Source organism: Anolis carolinensis, chromosome 1 (assembly GCF_035594765.1).
Source record: "Anolis carolinensis isolate JA03-04 chromosome 1, rAnoCar3.1.pri, whole genome shotgun sequence".
Classification (NCBI taxonomy): Eukaryota; Metazoa; Chordata; class Lepidosauria; order Squamata; family Dactyloidae; genus Anolis; species Anolis carolinensis.
In genome coordinates this window covers 467,511-490,925 of record NC_085841.1, presented here as the reverse complement: position 1 = coordinate 490,925, position 23,415 = coordinate 467,511, and the positions used below count along the sequence as shown (strand labels likewise).

Genomic DNA, 23,415 nt, shown 5'->3' with positions numbered 1-23,415 from the left:
AACCTGCAAAAGTATTGGAAAATGAGCACGCAAAGATACTGTGGGACTTTCGAATCCAGACTGACAAAGTTCTGGAACACAACACACTAGACGTCACAGTTGTGGAAAAGAAAAAGGTTTGGATCATTGATGTCGCCATCCCAGGTGACAGTCGCACTGACGAAAAACAACAGGAAAAACTCAGCCACTATCAGGACCTCAAGATTGAACTTCAAAGACTCTGGCAGAAACCAGTGCAGGTGGTCCCAGTGGTGATGGGCACATTGGGTGCCGTGCCAAAAGATCTCAGCCGGCATTTGGAAACCATAGACATTGACAAAATTACGATCTGCCAACTGCAAAAGGCCACCCTGCTGGGATCTGCACGCATCATCCGAAAATACATCACACAGTCCTAGACACTTGGGAAATGTTCGACTTGTGGTTTTGTGATATGAAATCCAGCATATCTATCTTGTTTGCTGTGTCATAATAATAATAATAATAAATGCAGTAAAATAATAAATGTAATAATAGAGTAAAATAATAAATGTATTATTAATAATAATAAAAATAGAGTAAAATCAATGTAAAAGTAACAACAATAATAAAGTAATAAATGTAATAATAATAATTAATAGAGTAAAATAATAAATGTAAAAATACCAATAATAATAGAGAAAAATAATAAATATACCATATATACTTGAGTATAGGTCGACCTGAATATAAGCCCACCAGGACCATCACCCAAGTATAAGCCGAGGAGGGTTTTTTGTCAGAGCGATTTGCTAGGCACACACGCAGAAGAAGTTGCTCACGAGAAAACACTAGATAAATAATGACGTTAGAGTCTTCAGTTCTCTATCAAAAGTTTTACTCACGAACGGAATACACAGTTCTCACGCAGGCACAGACGGGAAGGAAAACAAAGAAGAGATAAGATAGGAAGCAAAGGGCAATTTATCCCAGACTCTGCTGTCTGATGCAATTCAAGTTTGCAGGCACTTAACCCTTTACACACTGGCATAGTAAACAGTACACAGTGCATGATGCAATCTCCAGCACACATTGCACCACCATGACTCAATTACATTTAAATAACTCTACATACAATCATTCCTACTTTAACATTTTTTTCAGTCCTAAAAAAAGGGCTGAAAAACTAGGCTTATACTTGAGCATATACAGTATATACAGGCGGGTTTCGAACAAGATATGGATCTTTATACAAATATCTTTTATACAAATACGGAAAGCATGAGGGTTGCCGTAAGTCAATGCCGCCTTGAAGGCAGACAACAGTAAAAAATCCTCATAAGCAAGTGCGCATGCATGCATGTGTGTGCGTGTGTGTGTATGTTATGGCTGTCAGCACCACCTCCCCATCCTCATTAAAGTTTTACAACTGTTCCCAGATATGTCTTTTCTCTTTAAAGGGAGGACGTCCACGCCGGGCTTCAAAGCCGAGGAGGCAAAAGGGAACGTGGAAATGATGTGAAGCCTTGAGGGAAGCAGACTCGTTGCAAGAAAAAGAATCCGCTCCCAGCCTTTAAAGCAGGCACGGGCCAACTTGGCCCTAGAAATGCAAAGTCTGTCACTGCCTCCACGTTTTCTCCCTCTGTTTGCCAGTTTTCAATCAGTCTGGTTGCCATCATCTGATGTTTAACTGCAACCCAGCGTTTGCACTTTCTTCTTCCTTTCCCCTTGGTGATAAGGCTCCTCAGCTCCTCCTCGCTTTCGGCCATCAGAGTGGTATCATCTGCATACCTAAGGTTGTTCATGTTTCTTAAAGCAATTTTAACTCCGGCCTTGGATTCCTCAAGCCCCGCACATACGTCGCATGATGTGTTCTGCGTACAAGTTGAATAGGGAGGGTGAGAGGATGCAGCCCTGATGTCCGCACTCCTTTCCCAATCTGGAACCCGTCTCCTGTTCTGTGGTCTGTTCTTACTGTGGCTTCTTGGTCTTTATCCAGATTCCTCAGGATACAGACAAAGTGGCTTCATATCCCCATACCACCAAGAACTTGCCATAAGTTATTATGATCCACACAGTCAAAGGCTTTAGAATAGTCAATAAAACAGAAGTAGATGTTTTTCTGGAACTCCCTGGCTTCCTCCATTCTCCAGCATCCGGATATTGGCAATTTGATCTCTGGTTCCTCTGCCTTTTCTGAACCCAGCTTGGCCATCCGGCAACTCTCGCTCCATGTCTTGCTGGAGTCTTCCCTGCAGGATCTTGAGCATTACCTTCCTGGCATGGGAAATAAGGGCCACTGTACGGAAGTTTGAGCATTCTTTAGCGTTTCTCTTTTTGGGTATGGGGATATAAATTGAGTTTTTCCAATCTGATGGTCATTCTTGTGTTTTCCATATTTGCTGGCATATGGCATGTATCACCTTGACAGCATCATCTTCCAAGATTTTCAGGAAAAATAATTTTCCCCTGAAAATAAGACTTAGTGCATCTTTGGGAGAAAAAAATTAATACAAGACACTGTCTTGTTTTTGGGACAACACGGTCGTTAAGAATGGGGGCGCGATGACAGGAAGAGAGAGGAATCTTGATGTTTAACTGCAACCTAGCTTTTGCCCTTTCTCCTTTCTCTCCCCTTGGTGATAATGCTCCTCGGTTCCTCCTCACTTTTGGCCATCAGAGTGGTATCATCTGCATACCTAAGGTTGTTCATGTTTCTTCCATGGATTCGTCAAGCCCTGCACATTGCATGACGTGTTCTGCATACAAGTTGAATAGGGAAGGGAAGTATGCAGCCCTGCCGTACTCCTTTCCCAATCTTGAACCAGTCTCTTCTGACTGTGGCATCTTGGTCTTTATAGATTCCTCAGGAGACAGACAAGGTGACTTGGACTTCCCAGACCACCAAGACCTTGCCACAATTTATTATGATCCACACAGTCAAAGGCTTTAGAATAGTTAATGCCTTTGTGGGACTGTGGCACAGGCTGGTGAGCAGCCAGCTGCAACAAATCACTCTGACCAAGAGGTCATGAGTTCGAGGCCAGCTCGGAGCCTGTGTTTGTCTCTGTCTTTGTTCTCTGTTAAGGCATTGAATGTTTGCCTTATATGTGTAATGTGATTCGCCCTGAGTCCCCTTCGGGGTGAGATAAAAGGGCGGAATATAAATACTGTAAATAAATAAATGAAACAGAAAGAGATGTTTTTTAAAAACTTATTTATTTATTTATTTACAGCATTTATATTCCGCCCTTCTTTCTCACCCCGAAGGGGACTCAGGGCGGATCACATTACACATATAGGCAAACATTCAATGCCTTTTAACATAGAACAAAGTCAAGACAAACATAGGCTCTGAGCGGGCCTGGAACTCATGACCTCTTGGTCAGAGTGATTCATTGCAGCTGGTTGCAGCTGGCTTGCTCTCCCGCCTGCGCCACAGCTCAGGCCCAAACTTCCTAGCTTCCTCCATTATCTAGCATCTGGATATTGGCAATTTGGTCTTTCGTTCCTCTCGTCGGAACAGGTACATTTTTGGACCTCCAGCCACACACATACACACATGCTTTAGATAGCACAAGGAAGGGTGAGCACCCCTGTGATGTTTCCTTTGCTGTCTGTGCTCCTGTCCACAATTCCACCTCATTTTTTTGTCCCTGTGAGAATGGGAATTTTGAAAAATTGCCTTGTTGTGGAAACAAGGATTGGAGATAAAGCTTCATGGGAGACTCCCTTTCCCCCTGATAATAACTTTTCCAGGAGTGGATTTTATCTCCTTCTTGTTGGGAATCATCCTGGACTACTCAAGTCTAGATGTAGTTAGATAGATGATAGAGTTAGATTGAGGGAATCCTTTCCCTGTTTCCAAAGCATGCCTAGACAGGCTTTACTGTGTTTCACTCTATCCTGTATATGTTGTCAGGGTTTTGTGTATTGTGAAATGTTAAATCAATCTGAGTTGTTAGAAATGCCTTCTGTGTTAGTTTTCGGCAAGGCATTTCAGCAGTTATGGAGTTAATGAGAGCCTGCTATGATTGACGTATCACAGGACCAATGGGGTCAAGTTTGTTTGACCGGGACTTTCTTCTTGTCCTGTGGAATGCAGAGGAGTGTCTTCAGTGTGTGTGTGTGAGTTGCTTCAGCGAGAGCACTCATGGAGAAAGGACTCATTTGTTCTATTTGTTGGATTTTCAACCGAACCCTCGTCTGCTGGAGTGTGTTTGACCAGTGCTGTTTATCCACGTGGGAAGACAGTCTGGAGAAGGTGAGACCGGGATGAATTTGTGGAATACACTCTGCTACCCATCATCCCCTGACGTATGTCACATCCCTTACTTTGAAGTTAGTAGAAATGTGACTCTCCAGGGACACTGACTTCTCATTGGTCAGAATGTCTTTTATGGCCCCAATAAACTGGACCATGCGGTTGGAACCATTTTGGCTTTCTCTTCTCCCTTTGTTCTTCAAGCTAACAACATGTCCTGCCATCTCTCCTGGCAAGATGTAACTATTTAGATATTTGTTATTTTCGTTGGATTATGGTTGTATGTATATGAAATGTAAATCAAGTCTTTTCTGCTGTTGTGCAAGAGTGTGTGTTTCAGCAATGAAACAGTTAACAGCAGGCTGGTTTTGACTGACAGCCTGCTGTGACCTATCAGGCATGATTACGGCCTTCGAGGTCGGGAACTTCCTTCAGACTGAGGAATGTGTTTCTTATCTCTCTGTGAGTTGAGCTGTGCTTGCCGAGTGAAGAGGCTGTAAATCATAGAATCATAGAATAGTAGAGTTGGAAGAGACCTCATGGGCCATCTAGTCCAACCCCCCGCTAAGAAGCAGGAAATCGCATTCAAAGCACCCCCGAGAGATGGCCATCCAGCCTCTGCTTAAAAGCTTCCAAGGAAAGAGCCTCCACCACAGTCCGGGGGAGAGAGTTCCACTGCCGAACAGCCCTTCTCACAGTGAGGAAGTTCTTCCTGATGTTCAGGTGGAATCTCCTTTCCTGTAGTTTGAAGCCATTGTTCCCTTGTGTCCTAGTCTGCAGGGCAGCAGAAAACAAGCTCCCTCCCTCCTCCCTATGACTTCCCCTCACGTATTTGTACATGGCTATCATGTCTCCTCTCAGCCTTCTCTTCTGCAGGCTAAACATGCCCAGCTCTTTAAGCCGCTCCTCATAGGGCTTGTTCTCCAGACCTTTGATCATTTTAGTCGCCCTCCTCTGGACGCTTTCCAGCTTGTCAACATCTCCCTTCATCTGCGGTGCCCAAAATTGGATACAGTGTGATTCCAGGTGTGGTCTGACCAAGGCAGAATAGAATAAGGGGGAGCATGACTTTCCTGGATCTAGACGCTATTCCCCTCTTGATGCAGGCCAGAATCCCATTGGCTTTTTTAGCAGCCGCATCACATTGTTGGCTCATGTTTAACTTGTTCCCCACGAGGACTCCAAGGTCTTTTTCGCACACACTGCTGTCAAGCCAGGCGTCCCCCATTCTGTATCTTTGATTTCCATTTTTTCTGCCGAAGTGAAGTATCTTGCATTTGTCCCTGTTGAACTTCATTTTGTTAGTTTCGGCCCATCTCTCTAGTCTGTCAAGATCGTTTTGAATTCTGCTCCTGTCTTCTGGAGTGTTAGCTATCCCTCCCAGTTTGGTGTCGTCTGCAAACTTGATGATCGTGCCTTCTAACCCTTCGTCTAAGTCGTTAATAAAGATGTTGAACAGAACTGGGCCCAGGACGGAGCCCTGCGGCACTCCACTTGTCACTTCTTTCCATGATGAAGACGACGCATTGGTGAGCACCCTTTGGGTTCGTTCGTTTAGCCAATTGCAGATCCACCTAACCGTAGTTTTGGCTAGCCCACATTTTACTAGTTTGTTTGCCAGAAGGTCGTGGGGGACTTTGTCGAAGGCCTTACTGAAATCCAGCTACGCTACATCCACGGCATTCCCTGTATCGACCCAACTCGTAACTCTATCGAAAAAAGAGATCAGATTAGTCTGGCATGACTTGTTTTTGGTAAATCCGTGTTGACTATTAGCAATGACCGCATTTGTTTCTAAGTGTTTGCAGACCACTTCCTTAATGATCTTTTCCAGAATCTTGCCTGGTATTGATGTGAGGCTGACCGGACGGTAATTGTTTGGGTCGTTCTTTTTTCCCTTCTTGAAGATAAATAGGGACCACATTCGCCCTCCTCCAATCTGCTGGGACTTCTCCCGTTCTCCAAGAACACCATCACCCCATCTTCTCCTTGCAGTGGCCCTATCGCCTCCTTTTTCTTCCTTTTTCTACCAACGTAAGCAAAAAAACCTTTTTTGTTGTTTTTTATGTCCCTGGCAAGCCTGAGCTCATTTTGCGCTTTAGCCTTGCGAACCTTTTCCCTACAGGAGTTGGCTATACGTTTGAATTCTTCTTTGGTGATTTCTCCCCTTTTCCACTTCTTGTGCATGTCACTTTTGAGCTTTAGCTCAGTTAGAAGTTCTTTGGACATCCATTCTGGCTTCTTTGCACTTGTCTTATTTTTCTTCTTTGTTGGCACTGTTTGCATTTGCGCCTTGAGTATTTCACTTTTGAAAAACTCCCAGCCATCCTTAACTCTCTTGTTTTTTAATATCGGCGTCCATGGGATGCCGCTCAGTAATTCCTTCATTTTTTGGAAGTCAGCTCTCTTAAAGTCCAGAATGCGTGTTTGACTTGTCTTAGTTTCAGCATTTCTTTGTATTGCAAACTGCAGGAGCACATGGTCACTTGCCCCTAAGGATCCAACCACTTCAACTGTATTGATCAGGTCTTCCACATTTGTTAAGATTAGATCAAGAGTTGCTGATCCCCTTGTTGCCTCTTCTACCTTCTGGACCATAAAATTGTCTGCAAGGCAAGTAAGGAATTTGTTGGACTTTGTACTCTTGGCCGAGTTTGTTTTCCAGCAGATATCGGGATAATTGAAATCGCCCATGACTACTATATCTCTTCTTTGTGCCTGTTTGGTCAGCTGTTGACAGAAAGCTTCATCAAGTCCTTCATCCTGACTCGGAGGTCTGTAGTAGACACCCACGACAAGGTCTTTTTGAGTCCCGGTTCCCTTGATTCTTATCCAGATTCTTTCAAGCTGGTTTCCCGGATTACAGTCTTGCATTTCTTCTGCAACGTAACTGTTTTTGACATATAAAGCTACTCCCCCTCCTCTCCCCTTTGTTCTATTTCTGTGAAAGAGGTTATAGCCCTCAATGGTTAAATTCCAGTGATGGGAGTCATCCCACCAGGTTTCAGTGATGCCTATGACATCGTATGTGTGCTGCTGTGCTAAGAGTTGGAGTTCGTCTTGCTTATTTCCCATGCTCTGAGCATTAGTGTAAAGACATGTAAGCCCCTGTGACCTCCCCTTGAGCTGTTTATTTGGGATTATTCTGCTCTCTGTACTTGGTCCTTGCTGTGTTTGTGCAGCCCTCCGTTTAGCCTTTCGGCGGTTCCCTGTGGTCGTGGGTAATATAGTGTTCGCCAGGCTGTTGTTCCCCTCCCCCAGTGGATCTAGTTTAAAGTGCGCCTGATGAGGTTTGTGAGTCTGTGTGCAAAAAGATGTTTTCCTACTTGTGTGAGATGTACCCCATCACTTGACCTGTACTATTTTTCCGGCCCTTGTAGAGCCATGTCCTACAATGGGGAGGAGGGATGAAAAAATCACATGTACATTATACAGTTTTAGCTTTGTTCCCAGAGCTCGAAAATAATTTGTAATCTTTTGAAAAGTATGCCTAGCGGTGTCATTGGTACCTATATGAATCAACATAAGGTGGGGAGGGTGATGGGGCTTTAGGAGCCTGCTGAGCCTCTGAGTGATATGGTGTATTTTTGCCCCCAGGAGGCAGCATGTTTCTCGAGCCATCCCATCTGGTCTGGAAATGATGGTTTCCGTTCCTCTAAGGAGGGAGTCACCTACTACCAAGACCTGTTTCCTTTGAGGATTGACAGGGTCCCTTTTGTGCAAGACAGTGTGTATGTCCCCTGAAGAGTGTTCCTGTTGAAGTGAATCATGTAGGTGTAAAGTGTTGTCCTCCTCCTCAACATCCCCAGTGCATTCATCAATGACAATCCATTGAGATACATCCGAGAGCCCATTACTCTCCCAAGGATGTTCCTGTTGCTCCTGGTCTATGATTGGGGATGGAGCATTTGCATGATTACATAAGTGTGAATGTGGTGATGCACTGTCCCCGTCAGGGCTATCCCCTGCGCATTGATCAAGGGTGGCCCACTGAGTAGTATCTAAGAAACTGTGGTCCTCCACAAGATGTGTTTCCTGATTGTATGTTGATGGTGTAAGAATATCAAATCTGTTGTGTAAATCCAGCTGAGCAGAGGAGTTCAGCGGAGGCTGCCTGGTCCTGTGTCTCCTTCTATGGGTGACCTCCTTCCAAGCCTGAGGGTTGTCTACCTTTGCGTTGATCTCCCCATAAGGTTCGTGATCATGGTCATGGTGGTGTTGGTGTGATGCAGGCTGCAAATCTACAGCAGCGTGTTGTGCAGTGTCCAAGAAGAGCTCGAGTGCCTGAATGTCCTTAAGGGTCTTAATACGGTGCTCGAGCTGTTGGATCCTCTGCTCCATCAGAGTCACCTGTTTGCATTTGGAGCAGATGTAGTTGACTACTTTTTGTGTGAAAAAGCGGAACATGCCGCAGCTGGTGCATGTGATGGGAATGTTTTGCTTTTGTTGCATCTCTTGGTGAGTGTGGTGGCCAAGTGGGATCTTTGTACAGTTAAGTAATATGCACGCACTTTATGTGCGGACTGCCCCAAACCACCTCTTTGTGTATTTGTTTATGTTGTTTTGTTTACTGTATGTACTGCAAAGGATAGTTAGTAAAGGTGTCTTTTTCTGGCAAATAAAGCTTTCCCAGAAACTCAATTAACAGGGGACAATGCCTGCTGTCAATCAACTTAAGTACCTGGCTCTCTTTCAACACAACAGTCACACAACAGTTAGACTGTGACCACAGGAGCCAAGCCCAAACTCAGTTTAAAATCTTAGCCAAATCTTAGCCAAATCCTACCTGAAGCCAGGGAGCAAAAATGTCCTCCTGCTGCCTCTGCTTCTGCGAGAACCAACTGCCCTTCTGAGAGCAGCCTCTGGCTGTAAAGAGAATGCCAGCTCAGGGCGATGGCTTTTGCTGTTCTTTGTAAATATGTTTGTAGATATCAAATAAATGTTTGGACTTCAGACTACTGATGTGTTTGAGTCTGACATTTGAACAGAGGAATTGGTGTGGCAGACGACTGCAACCAATTCATCAGGGTGCTGGAGCAGATGATTGATGGAGCTTGAAGAAACCCACCCAGGTGTGCACCCTGACACCCCCACGCTGACAATTTTTCCTTTCTTATTTTTCCTTAGAAACCAGTCTAGAGTAGACTAGACAGCTCCCAAGCCTTTCTATCTACAATGGAGTTCTTTTTACCTGAATAAACACTTTTTGAACTTTTACTGAGACTCTGCAGTCCATTGCCATCCTAAATGGTCAAAGGCTTCTCTTGCTCACCCTGTGTAAGTAACTGCTGCATTTGAAAGTTTTGCTTTTGCTACTCTGCTGATTTTTGATGGAATCTCCCCCAGAGAGGGTTAAATTGAGTCTAACCGCTCAGAGATTTCCACAACATTTCTAAGGGGGAGATTCCTCTCCTTTCCTGTTGTCTCAGCCCCGTTCTTCACTAGGAGTCATTTGCAAGTTGTATTTTTGCAACTCAGGGACTGTAATTGTCTTCCATGAGAGTTTGCCTAAAAGCTGTGGCAGGGATTTAACCGCTGGCGACCAAAAAAGAGGGATTGCACCCTGTTTTTCAGACTGATGGGTGAGGAGGGAATTCCTCCCAAAAGGCTTTGCTCCAAGCAGATCTTGCAGAGAATGACTAGCCTGGCTGCTCCCAGAAGGCTGATCCATGCGCTCCGGGTGGAACGCATGCGCTAACTGCCTGACAAGAGTGACAAGAAAGGGACAAACGGAGCAGGGAGGACAGACGGAAGGAAGGCTGCCTAGCTGCTGATCAATCGCCGTCTTGACAAGAGACATTTGCCTCTTTCTGGGAGAATCTCTCTTGCTGCAGAAAAAGCGCCTTCCTTCCCTGCTCCCATTCTGTCTCCACCACTTTGCCAATTCGAGTGCTGTGCCTCTGCCAAAGCAAAGCACAGCCCCAAAGGCAGGCTGCTCATAAAATCCTAGAGCTGGAAGAGAGCCCAATGGCCATCCAGCCCAACTGCCAGGAAGGAATACACAGTCAAAGCCCTCCGACAGATGGCCATCCAGCCTCTGCTTAAAAACCTCCAGAGAAGGAAGCTCCACCAGACTCTCAGGCAGCAGAAGATTACCATCACAACCTTCTTCTAATGTTGGTGCAGAATCTCTCTTCTTCTATATATATAAAAGGCTTTTGGCATCATGGCGACTCACAAAACAACAAAACCCAACACCCCCCCAAACTCTAAAATTGGCAACACAATCCACCATCCCTGCCTCCAGTAAGATACAACACAATCACACAAAAAACACAATCACAACACCAAAAAAAGGCCAAAACCCACAACAGGCAATGTGCCATGCTTTCTATATTTTGTAATCTATATATATAAAAGAGTGATGGCATCACGGCGACCCACAAAACAACAAAACTACAGGCCCCCCAACCTCGAAATTTGACAACACAATCCATCATCCATGCCTCTAGGTTGATACAACAAAAAGAAAAGAAAAATAAAGTCCTAATTAGAGAGAGAGGAATAATTGCTTTTATCCAATTGCTGCCAGTTAGAAGGCTAAGCTCCTCCAACTTGGTCTCCTAGCAACCCAATAAAAATAATAAAAAACACTAAAAATTAATACAATAAAATACTATAATAACAGAAAATAACTAAAAATAATACAAGAAAATAATAAAATATAATAAATAAAAATATAACTTACAATAAAATTAATAAAAAAATTGCAAATAAAGTCAAATAAAAATTACACAACAATTTTTAACCAATACCACCACCACTTTGCCACAGCAACGCGTGGCCGGGCACAGCTGGTATATATATATAAAATACAAAATAATAAATACAGCCAGACATTGGAGCTGCAAGGATATTCAGTGCAATTCAACCACACCAATAAAAGATTAACATTCGTAAAAAGGAGACCAGGCTTTGAAACAGTGATACTACTCTGAAGCTGACCAACCAAAGATTTCCCCTAGGTAGCAAGCACCCAGGCTTTGAACCACCGAGGCTATCCATTACAATTCTACCACCCCAAAAAAACATTCCCCTAAAAGGCAGCTACCTAACCTTCCAAGCAGCAAGCCTATTCCTTTCTATTCCACCTCACCAAACAAGGATTCACATAAGAAAATGGCCAGGCTTTGAGGCTGCAAGGCTATTCACTGTTATTCCACCTACCTAACAAATAATTCCCATATGCCACAGCAACGCGTGGCCGGGCACAGCTAGTGCAATATAAATCTGTTGCTTTGTTGTGTCATTCTCCACCTTCTCTTCTCCATGCTCCTGAAGCCACTCCTCAGATGGATTCATAGTTTCCAGACCTTTGAAATCCTGCCTGCCTTTCTCAGGACACATTCAAGCTTGTCCATCTCCAGCAAATATCTTTTATCTCAAATTAAAATCCCTGTTACTAGGATTTGTGTGTGTGTGTGTGTGTGTGTCACGAGCAACCGGAGTTGCTTCTGGAGTGAGAGAATTGGCCGTCTGCAAGGACGTTGCCCAGGGGACATTGCCCGGATGTTTTGATGTTTTACCATCCTTGTGGGAGGCTTCTCTCATGTCCCCGCATGGAGCTGGAGCTGAGAGAGGGAGCTCATCCGCGCTCTCCCCGGGTGGGATTCGAACCTGGCAGCCTTCAGGTCAGCAACCCAACCTTCAAGTCACGAGGCTTTTATCCCCTAGGCCACTGGAGGCTCCAATAGGATAGATTATTCTCTTGATTAACGTATGATGTGTTTAAAGACATCACGAGTTGTCTTCAAAATGAGTTGCTGCTTTGAGTCCCCTTGAAGAGTTAAAGCAGGGTATAAATAACAACAACAACAACAACAACCCCAGGCTAAAGTAGGATTGTAGATGAACAACCGGAAAAGCTGATACGAGGATTTAAAGATCAAACTGCAAAGACTCTGGCACAAGCCAGTCAAGGGGGTCCCAGTGGTGATCGGCACAATGGGTGCAGTGCCTAAAGGTCTGGGCCTGCACTTAAACACAATTAGTGCTGACCAAAACACCACATGTCAGCTGCAAAAGGCCACCCGACTCAGATCTGCACGCAATATTTGGCGATACATCATGCACTCCTAGACACTTGGGAAGTGTCCGACATGTGATCCAATAGAAAAGCCAACAGAGTGATCTTGTTTGCTGTGTACTCATCTTATTGTGTATCTAACAACAACAACAACAACACTCTCCTGATCACTCTTTTCTGAAGACCTTCCATCTTGTTTGTATCTTTCTTGAATTGCTTTGCCTAGAATTGGACACAGGGTTATTACTCCAGGTGAGGACATCTGGCCAAGGCAGAACAGCGTGGGACTATGCTTTCCTTCAATCCAAACACTATCCTCCTATTAATGCAGACTAGAATGGCATTGGCCTTTTAAGCTGCCACAACACCGTGTTGACCCAAGTACAGCTTGGTGTCTCCTAAGACTCCTAGATCCCTTTAACATGGACTGTTTTCAAGCCAGGTGTCAGCCATCCTATACCTGTGCATTTCATTTTTATTGTAGGACCGTACATTTCTCCAGTTGAAATTCACTGTGGGTTTTGGCCAAACAGCTCTCTCACCTGTGAAGGCAATTTTGGATCGGAGGTCTGTGTTGGGCATCACCCTGGACTACTCAAGTCTAGATGGAGTCAGATAGATGATAGAATTAGATTGAGGGAATCCTTTCTCTGTTTCCAAAGCATGCCTAGACAGGCTTTACTGTGTTTCCCTCCATCCTGTTTACGTCACATCCCTTACTTCGAAGTTAGCAGAAATGTGAATCTTAAGGGACACTAACTTCTCATTGGTCAGAATGTATTTTATGGCCCCAATAAACTGGATCATGAGGTTGGAACCATTTTGGTTCTCCCTTCCTCCTTTGTTCTTCTAGCTAACAAGAAGCATCTTGTTGTCTCTCCTAGCAAGATGTACCCGTTTCCCTGAAAATAAGACATCCCCAGAAAATAAGACCTAGTGGAGGTTTTGCTGAATTGCTAAATAAGGCCTCCCTCGAAAGTAAGACCTAGTCAAGTTTTTGTTTGGAAGCATGCAGAATCGGTAAATGGTACATACCATAGATTGTTGTACATGGAAATAAAGGTAGTAACAAGAAATAATAATAATAATAATAATAATAATAATAATAATAATAATAATAATACAGTAGAGTCTCACTAATCCAAGCCTCGCTTATCCAAGCCTCTGGATAATCCAAGCCATTTTTGTAGTCAATGTTTCCAATATATCGTGATATTTTGGTGCTAAATTCATAAATACAGTAATTACAACATAACATTACTGCGTATTGAACTACTTTTTCTGTCAAATTTGTTGTATAACATGATGTTTTGGTGCTTAATTTGTAAAATCATTACCTAATTTGATGTTTAATAGGCTTTTCCTTGATCAGTCCTTATAATCCAAGATATTCGCTTATCCAAGCTACTGCCGGCCCGTTTAGCTTGGATTAGTGAGACTCTACTGTAATATAATAACTTTATTCATTTATCCCACCTCCATCTCCCAGAAGGGACTCATGGCAGCTGACACAGGGATAAGCCCAACAGAAACATAAATTTACATACAAACAGAAATTTAAAACAGTAATTTTAAAACAGTATAGCAATAAAATATAATATAGAAATTCTTGAAACGATACACAGTTGGGTTATGCTGTTTTGTGATGACAACTACTGTACAGTAGATAATAAATTTTCATTTTTAAAAATTCAACCATAAATGTGAATTCGTCTTTGTGGAAAAATAAGACATCCCCTGAAAATAAGACTTAGCGCATCTTTGGGAGCAAAAATTAATATGACCCTGTCTTATTTTGGGGAAACAGGGTAAGTATCCAGATGTTTGTTATTTTTCCTTTCTTATTTTTCCTTAGAAACTAGTCTAGAGTAGACTAGACAGCTCCTAAACCTTTCTATCTATAATGGAATTCTTTTTACCGGAATAAATGCTTTTTGAACTTTTACTGAGACTCTGCAGTCCATTGCAATCCTAAATGGTCAAAGGCTTCTCTTTGCTCACCCCGTGTAAGTAATTGCTGCATTTGAAAGCTTTGCTTTTGCTACTCTGCTGCATTTTGGTGGAATCTCCCCCAGAGAGGGTTAAATGGAGTCTAACCGCTCAGAGATGACCACAACAATCTGAGCTCTCTTTTCCGGCAGAGAGAAGGATTCCAGGTTCAGGTAGGTGAGAAGGAAAAGCCATACCCTGCATCGACCTCAGTCCCCACGTTTTCCCTCCTGAAGCCCTTGTTTCTTGCAGCATCTAGCAAACAGGGAGAGAGAGAGAACGAGAGAGAAAGAGAGGAAAAAGGAACGTTTCCAGCTCCACGGTTCTATGGGATATTTATTCCCACTTAGTCTCAAAATCGCTGCTGGGCTCTTTTGTGCCCTTTTTATGCCAAAAGAGAGCGTGGCGGCTTTCTCGCTGGATGTTCTTTCGCGTTGTGAGCATCGGTTCCAGGGGAGGAAGGAGATGGGTGGGAAGTAATGCAGGAGGAAGGGGAAGAGCCCGCCTTGGGGCTCCAGTGCTTCCCTCCATCCTCCTTTGCCTGAGAGATTTGCAAACACTTCGTCTGCAAGGTGAACCAAGTCTGCCTCTGAATTGTTGATAACACTATGCAAAAAATCATTGAAAAAAATCTGTTCCTGGTGTTAAAGTGCTATTTCTTATTTAATTGTGTGGTCCTTACTTTGAAAGTAGTTGTTATACCCCAGGAACTTCGTTTTTGTGCCATAAACTATATTTAATTGGTTGAGACTTCATCAGATATTCACTGAAAAACTATTGCAATATGTGCTGCAGGATGTCCCTCCCACAAAACAAAGTTTTTGCAGTTTAATAAACTTCGTGTTGTCAAAGGCTTTGACACAAGTCAAAGAACATGAAAGGCGCTGCAGACGAATTCAACCAGAGAAATCAGCCAAAGCAGAGCACTTGATGAACCAGCCTGGACACAGGATATTATTTGAGAACACAGAAATGCTGGACCATTCCAACAACTATCATGTCAGACGACACAGAGAAGCCATTGAAATCCACAAGCATGTGGACAACTTCAACAGAAAGGAAGAAACCATGAAAATGAACAAAATCTGGCTACCAGTATTAAAAAACTCAAAAATCGGAACAGTAAATAAGAAGCAACACTCTGAGACATGGGAACTAGGGGCAGTTAACAAAGGATGCCCCCAGGCAGAAAGTAGCCAGTAGATGTAGCCATTCAATGCACATTAGTGTGATTAACTGCAACATTTACGCTGGCCTCCAACTGACAAGAGTTCTTCCCTCACCTTGGACTTCTCACAGATATATATAAACCTTCCTTGCTCAGTTTCTCCATACCTCACAACCTCTGAGGATGCCTGCCATAGATGTGGGCGAAACGTCATGAGAGAATACTTCTGGCACATGGCCACACAGCCCGGAAAACATACAACTCTTAATAAACTTCTCCCATGCTTTTATGATAGAATAGAACCAACGAGGAAATGACATTTATAACCCACACCTTTGGATAATTAGGATTGCCAATCTCCATGATAAATCCTGAATCTATGACCAATTCTCCACTGGTTGTACTTCTACCTTATTAATTTGATATAACCACAGGTTTCATTCCCAACCCAAATTGCACTTTATCTTCTGTTTCGGGTTTACAAAATTCACATGGCGCACTTGACCCAGTTTGTTTTATAATCTTTCCGTGTTTAAATCAAGTTTTATTAAGTTTGCTATTTTATCTCTGTATGTTAATGCTTAAATTTTATAATTGTGCATGTCTTTTTATTGATGTGTTTTACACTGTTATTGTTTTTATTTGGGCTTGACCACATGTAAGCCACCCCAAGTCCCTTTGGGGAGATGGAGGCGGGGTATAAAAATAAAGTTGTTGTTGTTGTTGTTGTTGTTATTATTGACACAATGACATAGTATGACACAGCAAATAAGATAAATATGCTGGATTTCCTATCACAAAATCACAAGTCAAACACTTCCCAAGTGTCTAGGACTGTGTGATGTATTTTTGGATGATGCGCGCAGATCCCAGTTGGGTGGCCTTTTGCAGTTGGCAGATCGTGATTTTGTCAATGCCTATTGTTTCTAAATGCCAGCTGAGATCTTTTGGCCCGGCACCCAATGTGCCAATCACCACCGGGACCACCTGCAGTGGTTTCTGCCAGAGTCTTTGAGGTTCAGTCTTGAGGTCCTGATAGCGGCTGAGTTTTTCCTGTTGTTTTTCGTCATTGCGACTGTCACCTGGGATGGCAACATCAATGATCCAAACCTTTTTCTTTTCCACAACTGTGATGTCTGGTGTGTTGTGTTCCAGAACTTTGTCAGTCTGGATTCAGAAGTCCCACAGTATCTTTGCGTGCTCATTTTCCAATACTTTTGCAGGTTTGTGATCCCACCAGTTCTTTTCTGCTGGGAGGTGGTACTTGAGGCATAAGTTCTAATGGATCATTTGGGCCACATAGTTGTGCCTCTGTTTGTAGTCTGTCTGTGCGATTTTCTTCCAGCAGCTGAGGATATGATCCATGGTTTCGTCGGTTTCCTTGCAGAGTCTGCATTTTGGGTCATCAGCTGATTTTTCGATCTTGGCCTGAATTGCCTTTGTTCTGATGTCTTGCTCCTGGGCTGCAAGGATCAGGCCTTCTGTCTCCTTCTTCAGGGTCCCATTCGTGAGCCAGAGCCAGGTCTTCTATTATTATTATTATTATTATTATTATTATTATTATTATTATTATTATTATTATTAATTCCCTTTGTTCTGATGTCTTGCTCCTGGGCTGCAAGGATCAGGCCTTCTGTCTCCTTCTTCAGGGTCCCATTCGTGAGCCAGAGCCAGGTCTTCTATTATTATTATTATTATTATTATTATTAATTGCCTTTGTCCTGATGTCTTGCTCCTGGGCTGCAAGGATCAGGCCTTCTGTCTCCTTCTTCAGGGTCCCATTCGTGAGCCATAGCCAGGTCTTCTTCTTGTCAGTTTTTCCTTCAATTTTGTCAAGGAACTTTCCATGCAATGTTTTGTTGTGCCAGCTGTCAGCTCTAGTTTGTAGTGCAGTTTTCTTGTACTGATTCTTTGTCTGATGTTTTGAGGAGTTTCTGATTTTTGACTTCAATCTGCTCTGTTCTTCACTTTGCTTGCCATCTTCTGCCAGGGCATGTTCTTCTTCTTTGACTGCTTGTTTTACTTGTAAGAGTCCTCTGCCCCCTGATCTTCTAGGCAGATATAGCCGGTCAACATCACTGCGAGGGTGCAGGGAATGATGAATGGTCATGAGTTTTCTTGTTTTTCTGTCCAAATTGTCCAGTTCCACGAGTGTCCAGTTTATATTATTATTATTATTATTATTATTATTATTATTATTATTATTATTATTATTATTATTATTATTGGAAGCAGCAATTCCATCATCCACAGAAGGCTTCTGTGCCCATTCACCTGGCAAGAAAGCCCCCTTAAGCTCCTTCCTATCTTAGAATCCTAGTATTGGAAGAGACCTGGTGGGCCCTCCAGTCCAACCCTATTCTGCCAAGAAGCAGGAAAACCGCCTTCAAAGCACTCCCGACAGATGGCCATCCAGCCTCTGCTTCAAAACCTCCAAAAAAGGAGCCTCCACCACACTCCCTCCGGGGCAGAGAGTTCCACTGCTGAATAGCTCTCTCTCACACACACAGTCAGGAAGTTCTTCCTCATGTTCAGGTGGAATCTCCGTTCTTTCCTGTCGTTTGAAGTCATAGTTCTGCATCCTAGCCTCAAGGGCAGCAAAAATCTTGAGGAAACATAATGCCTGAGGCTTTCAGGGTCTCAACGATTCTGCTGTTCTAACCTTTATAGGGTTTGCTCTTTGTCACACAAGCCTAAACCTACATTGTGAAATGAATGCGCTTTGACCGCGCTTGAACTGCCCTAGCTCACCCAATTCAAACTAGCTTGAATTGGTCGAGACATGATGATGAGAGAGATATTCATTGAAAAACTAGAGCAAAATGTGCTATAGTAGGATGTCTCGCCTGCAGAGTTTTTGCAATTTAATAAAGTTTTCCCATTTTTTATGATAGAACACATTCGGAAATGAAATTTATAACCCAAGGTTTTTAGCTCTGAATATGTTTTAATGGTAGCATATTTGTATATTTTAAATTGTATGTTGATGCTTTTATGTGTTAAACCACTTTGAGTATCCTTCAAGAGAGATAAAGCGGAGTATAAATAAATCTATACACCTAATCGAAGTGAAAATATTTTTGTATGTGTGTGATTGGGGTGCCCACTTACACAGACAAGCTCCTGCCTCTACAAACAGCTCTAGCTCCCACTGCTCAGGAGACACCAATGGCCTTCCCTCCAATGACATTGCAGGTTATAGTGAGCACTGTGAACATGTCCAATGCCCTCCATAACACCATCCTGCCCACCACCCAAGTGAAGGCTTTCACATGGGGACAATTTCATCCTAGATTTTCTGTTTTTCCTCCACCACAGACATCCTGGTCTTTCTTATTCTCCCTCCACTGGTGTGAAATTTGCATGACCCCGCCTCTCCCATAACCCTTTCCTTTCCTTTTCTATGGCACATAGCAAACAGGAATTGATCAACAACTGAACATATTGAAGCGGTTTGGGGAGGGTTCACTATGATTTATAGGAGGTGTATGTACTGGGATGTATAGTTCACCTGCAATCTAAGAGCACTCTGAACTCCACCAATGATGGACCTGGAACTCACTTGGCACACAGAACTCTCATGACCAAGAAAAAAATACAAGAGATCTTTTAAGGGGTTTAGAGGAGTTGTAGTTCACCTCCATACAGAGCACACTATGAAACCCAAAAAAGGATCAATCTGGACCAAACTTGGCATGCATACCCGATATGCCCACATTTGAATACTGGTGGGTTTTTAAGGGAATGGGCCTAGACATTTTGGAGTTGTAGGTACTGGGATGTATAGTTCACCTGCAATCTAAGAGCAGTCTAAACTCCACCAACAATGGACCTTGAACTAACTTGGCAGACAGAGTCCTCATTTTTTTTCATGACCAGAAAAAAAGTACTGGAGGTTTTTGGGAGAAATTCACCTTGATTTGGGGGAGTCGTAGTTCACCTACATCCAGGGCGCACTGTGAACCCAAATACAGATGGATCTGGACCACACTTGGCACACATATCTGATATGATGAAATTGAATTACTGGAAGGGTTTGGGAGGAACTGGTCTTCCTTTCTGGGAGCTGTAGTTCACCCACAACCACAGAAACTGGGACCTCCACCAATGATGGACCTGGGTCAAACTTGGCCCACAGAACCCCCATCCCTGTTGAACTTCATTTTGTTAGTTTCGGCCCATCTCTCTAGTCTGTCAAGATCGTTTTGAATTCTGCTCCTGTCTTCTGGAGTGTTAGCAAACTGGGAGGGATAGCTAACACTCCAGAAGACAGGAGCAGAATTCAAAACGATCTTGACAGACTAGAGAGATGGGCCGAAACTCACAAAATGAAGTTCAACAGGGACAAATGCAAGATTACTCACTTCGGCAGAAAAAATGGAAATCAAAGATACAGAATGGGGGACGCCTGGCTTGACAGCAGTGTGTGCGAAAAAGATCTTGGAGTCCTCGTGGACAACAAGTTAAACATGAGCCAGCAATGTGATGCGGCAGCTAAAAAAGCCAATGGGATTTTGTCCTGCATCAATAGGGGAATAGCGTCTAGATCCAGGGAAGTCATGCTCCCCCTTATTCTATTCTGCCTTGGTCAGACCACACCTGGAATCACACTGTGTCCAATTCTGGGCACCACAGTTGAAGGGAGATGTTGACAAGCTGGAAAGCGTCCAGAGGAGGGCGACTAAAATGATTAAGGGTCTGGAGAACAAGCCCTATGAGGAGAGGCTTAAAGAGCTGGGCATGTTTAGCCTGCAGAAGAGAAGGCTGAGAGGAGACATGATGAGAGCCATGTACAAATACGTGAGGGGAAGTCCTAGGGAGGAGGGAGGGAGCTTGTTTTCTGCTGCCCTGCAGACTAGGACACGGAACAATGGCTTCAAACTACAGGAAAGGAGATTCCACCTGAACATCAGGAAGAACTTCCTCACTGTAAGGGCTGTTCGGCAGTGGAACTCTCTCCCCCGGACTGTGGTGGAGGCTCCTTCCTTGGAGGCTTTTAAGCAAAGGCTGGATGGCCATCTGTCGGGGGTGCTTTGAATGCAATTTCCTGCTTCTTAGCGGGGGGTTGGACTAGATGGCCCATGTGGTCTCTTCCAACTCTACTATTCTATGATTCTATGACTCACTCATAGAGGGGTTTGAGGGGACTGACTCACCACAGTGGGAGTTGTAGTTCACCCTACAGCCAGAGAGCACACTGAACCCCACCCATGATGCATCCAGAGCAAACATGCCCAACATAACAAACTTTAACTACTGATGGAGTTTCTGTTGGATTTTGGTTGTGTGTAAATCAAGTGTTTCTGCTGTTTTGCAAGTGTGTGTTTCAGCAATGAAGCAGTTAACAGCAGGCCAGTTTGACTGACAGCCTGCTGTGACCTATGAGACATGATTTCCGGCCTTGGAGGTCAGAACTTCCTTCGGACTAAGGAATGTGCCTTCTTATCTTTGTTGAACTGTGTGTGAGCCAAGAGCCGAAGAATGCCGGCTTCTAGCGATGGACTTTGCTGTTTGTAAATACCTTTGTTAATATTAATTAAGTGTTTGAACTTCAGACTGCAGATGTCTTTGAGTCTGACATTGGAGGAATTGGTGAGGGCAGAAGTTCACCAATTCATCAGAGTGCTGGTCCGGAGTTGATGATCAATGGTTTTGAAGAAACCAACCAACACGCACTCGGACCCCTGATCTTGACAGTTTCTGGGGGTTAACTTGGCATGATGTCAGTTGTAGTTCACGCACAATTTTGTACAATTAAAAAAAATTACTTGTTCAAATAACCTGCGCAATGCTGGGTACTCAAGGTAGTATAATAATAACAATAACAATAATAATAATAACAACGTATAGTGTTATTATTGTGTATTGGGTTGTTGTCTGTTTTCCGGCCTGTATGGCCATGTTCCAGAAGGATTCTAGATCATGGCCATACAGCCCGGAAAACAGACAACAACCCTGTGATCTCAGCCATGAAAGCCTTTGACAACCCTGCTTTTTCTCTCCATGAGGAGACTCAAAGGGGCTGTGCTATATCCACTCTTGTACCCTTCCCCATTCCACAAATATTTGCAATAAAAATATATGAGAAAATGAAAGACATTCCTCCTGTTCTAGAGAAAGAGACAGGGCACGGAGACACCTGAGGGGATGAAGTAAACCAACAAATAGTGTTGTGGGTGGGAAAACTGAAAGCAGTGGGTGCCAAATAAAGGGGTGAATGAAAACCACAGCAATGGTTTGGAGGCTTTGGGAGAGGAGCCACGGCTGTTGTCTTCGCCCGTCTGCGGCACATTCATCCTCAATGCAGTCGAAGGGTCGTTGCCATATCCGGAGCGGCTAGAACAGAGCAGAGCTTGCCGTGTTTGCCACTTACCTTTTGGTGGGTGTCGGGGCCCCTGAGGAGGAGACGTGGGTCACCATGGCGTCGTTCATGTTGCCCAGCGGCCGGGAAGGGCTGCGGCACAAAAGCAAGGGGTCAGCTGTGGGTAGACAGTATGTGTTCTTATAACAGTCACAAAAATACATTTCAAATTATATGCTAATGGTGCCTCTATGATCCATCCTGGCTTGCTGTTGACCTGTGCAGCCCCGAAAGACAGTTGCATCTGTCAAGTAGGGAAATTTAGGTATGCTTTATGCAGGAGGCTAATTTAACTAATTTACAACACCATAAAACTGCCAGCAAAACACGACGAAAGGAATGAGGAAGTACAGCCACTAGTGGACAGTGAAGCAACAGCTCCCCCTGTGGCCGGAATCGTGAAGCTGGAAAAATGTTAAATGCCTCTGTGTCTGTCTCTACTGTATGTTGTTTGTCTGTTGGCATTGAATGTTTGCCATATACGTGTTCATTGTAATCCGCCCTGAGTCCCCTTTGGGGTGAGAAAAAAGGGCGGAATATAAATACTGTAAATAAGTAAATAAATAAGTCCAAAAGTGTCAGCAGAACAGAAAGTACAAAACAGCAGTAATCCAAAAATGCCAAAGTACATAAAGCCAAAACAACCAAAATCCTCAGCAGTTATTCAAACATAAATCCATAAACATGAAGACAGGAACTTTTCCAAGGAAACCCTTTTCAGGAAACAAAGGCATGAACCAGAGCAGGAAATCTGAGAATACTTGAATCAAAGACCTGAGAGCAGAAACAGGAGAGCTATCCTTTATGGCAACGTTGTCTCCTCTGAGAGGCTTGAAGCCCACACCACTTAATTTAAGCCCGTCTAGGCACCCATGAAATCATGCCGAAGACACCTGGCCTTCAAGGTCTTATCTCGGATTCTCTGAGAATGTCTTTGTAAGGAAGCTATTTACGACTGCCACCAAATTGTAAAGATGCAACCACCAAAGACTCAGGAAGGAGACCTTTTTATTTTTCTTTCTTTCTTCTTCTTATTCACTCTAGATCAGGGGTCCCCAAACTAAGGCCCGGGGGCCGGATGCGGCCCTCCAAGGTCATTTACCTGGCCCCCGCCCTCAGTTTTATAATATAATATTTTGTATCAGTTTTAATAATATAATATATTGTATATACATATAATATTGATAATAATATTATGTTATACAATATAATACTAGTAGTAATACCATATAATAATATTAATTATATGTTATATATTACATATTATATAATAGTATAGTGGTATAATTCAATATAGTAATATATAATGCTAATATTGTGTTACACTTTCCATTGAAATCCTAATAGGTTTATGTTGGTTAAAATTGTTTTCATTTTTAAATATTGTATTGTTCTTTCATTGTTGTTGTTGTTGCACTACAAATAAGACATGTGTAGTATGCATAGGAATTCGTTTGTAATTTTTTTTTCAAATGATAATCCGGCCCCTCAACAGTCTGAAGGATTGTGGACCGGCCCTCTGCTTAAAAAGTTTGGGGACCCCTGCTCTAGATGGTAGCGTAACTTGGTTTATAATATATGCAACAGAGGCTTTGATGTTGGAAAAACAAGAACAAGTTTATTCAGGCACAGAGCTTAGTGGTTACAAT

The 23,415-nt window shown here is 43.3% G+C and overlaps 1 protein-coding gene across 7 annotated transcripts in view; it reads right to left on the bottom strand.

Moving 5' to 3' along the window:
• The window catches only part of dtnb (dystrobrevin beta), a 219,284-nt gene that overhangs the window by 90,451 nt on the left and 105,418 nt on the right, over nt 1-23,415 (bottom strand). For all 7 annotated transcript variants that reach the window (XM_062968863.1, XM_062968830.1, XM_062968834.1 and 4 more), the window contains exon 10: nt 21,779-21,859. In XM_062968863.1, coding sequence (XP_062824933.1) covers nt 21,779-21,859 — 81 coding nt within the window. The remainder of the gene's footprint in view (nt 1-21,778; nt 21,860-23,415) is intronic.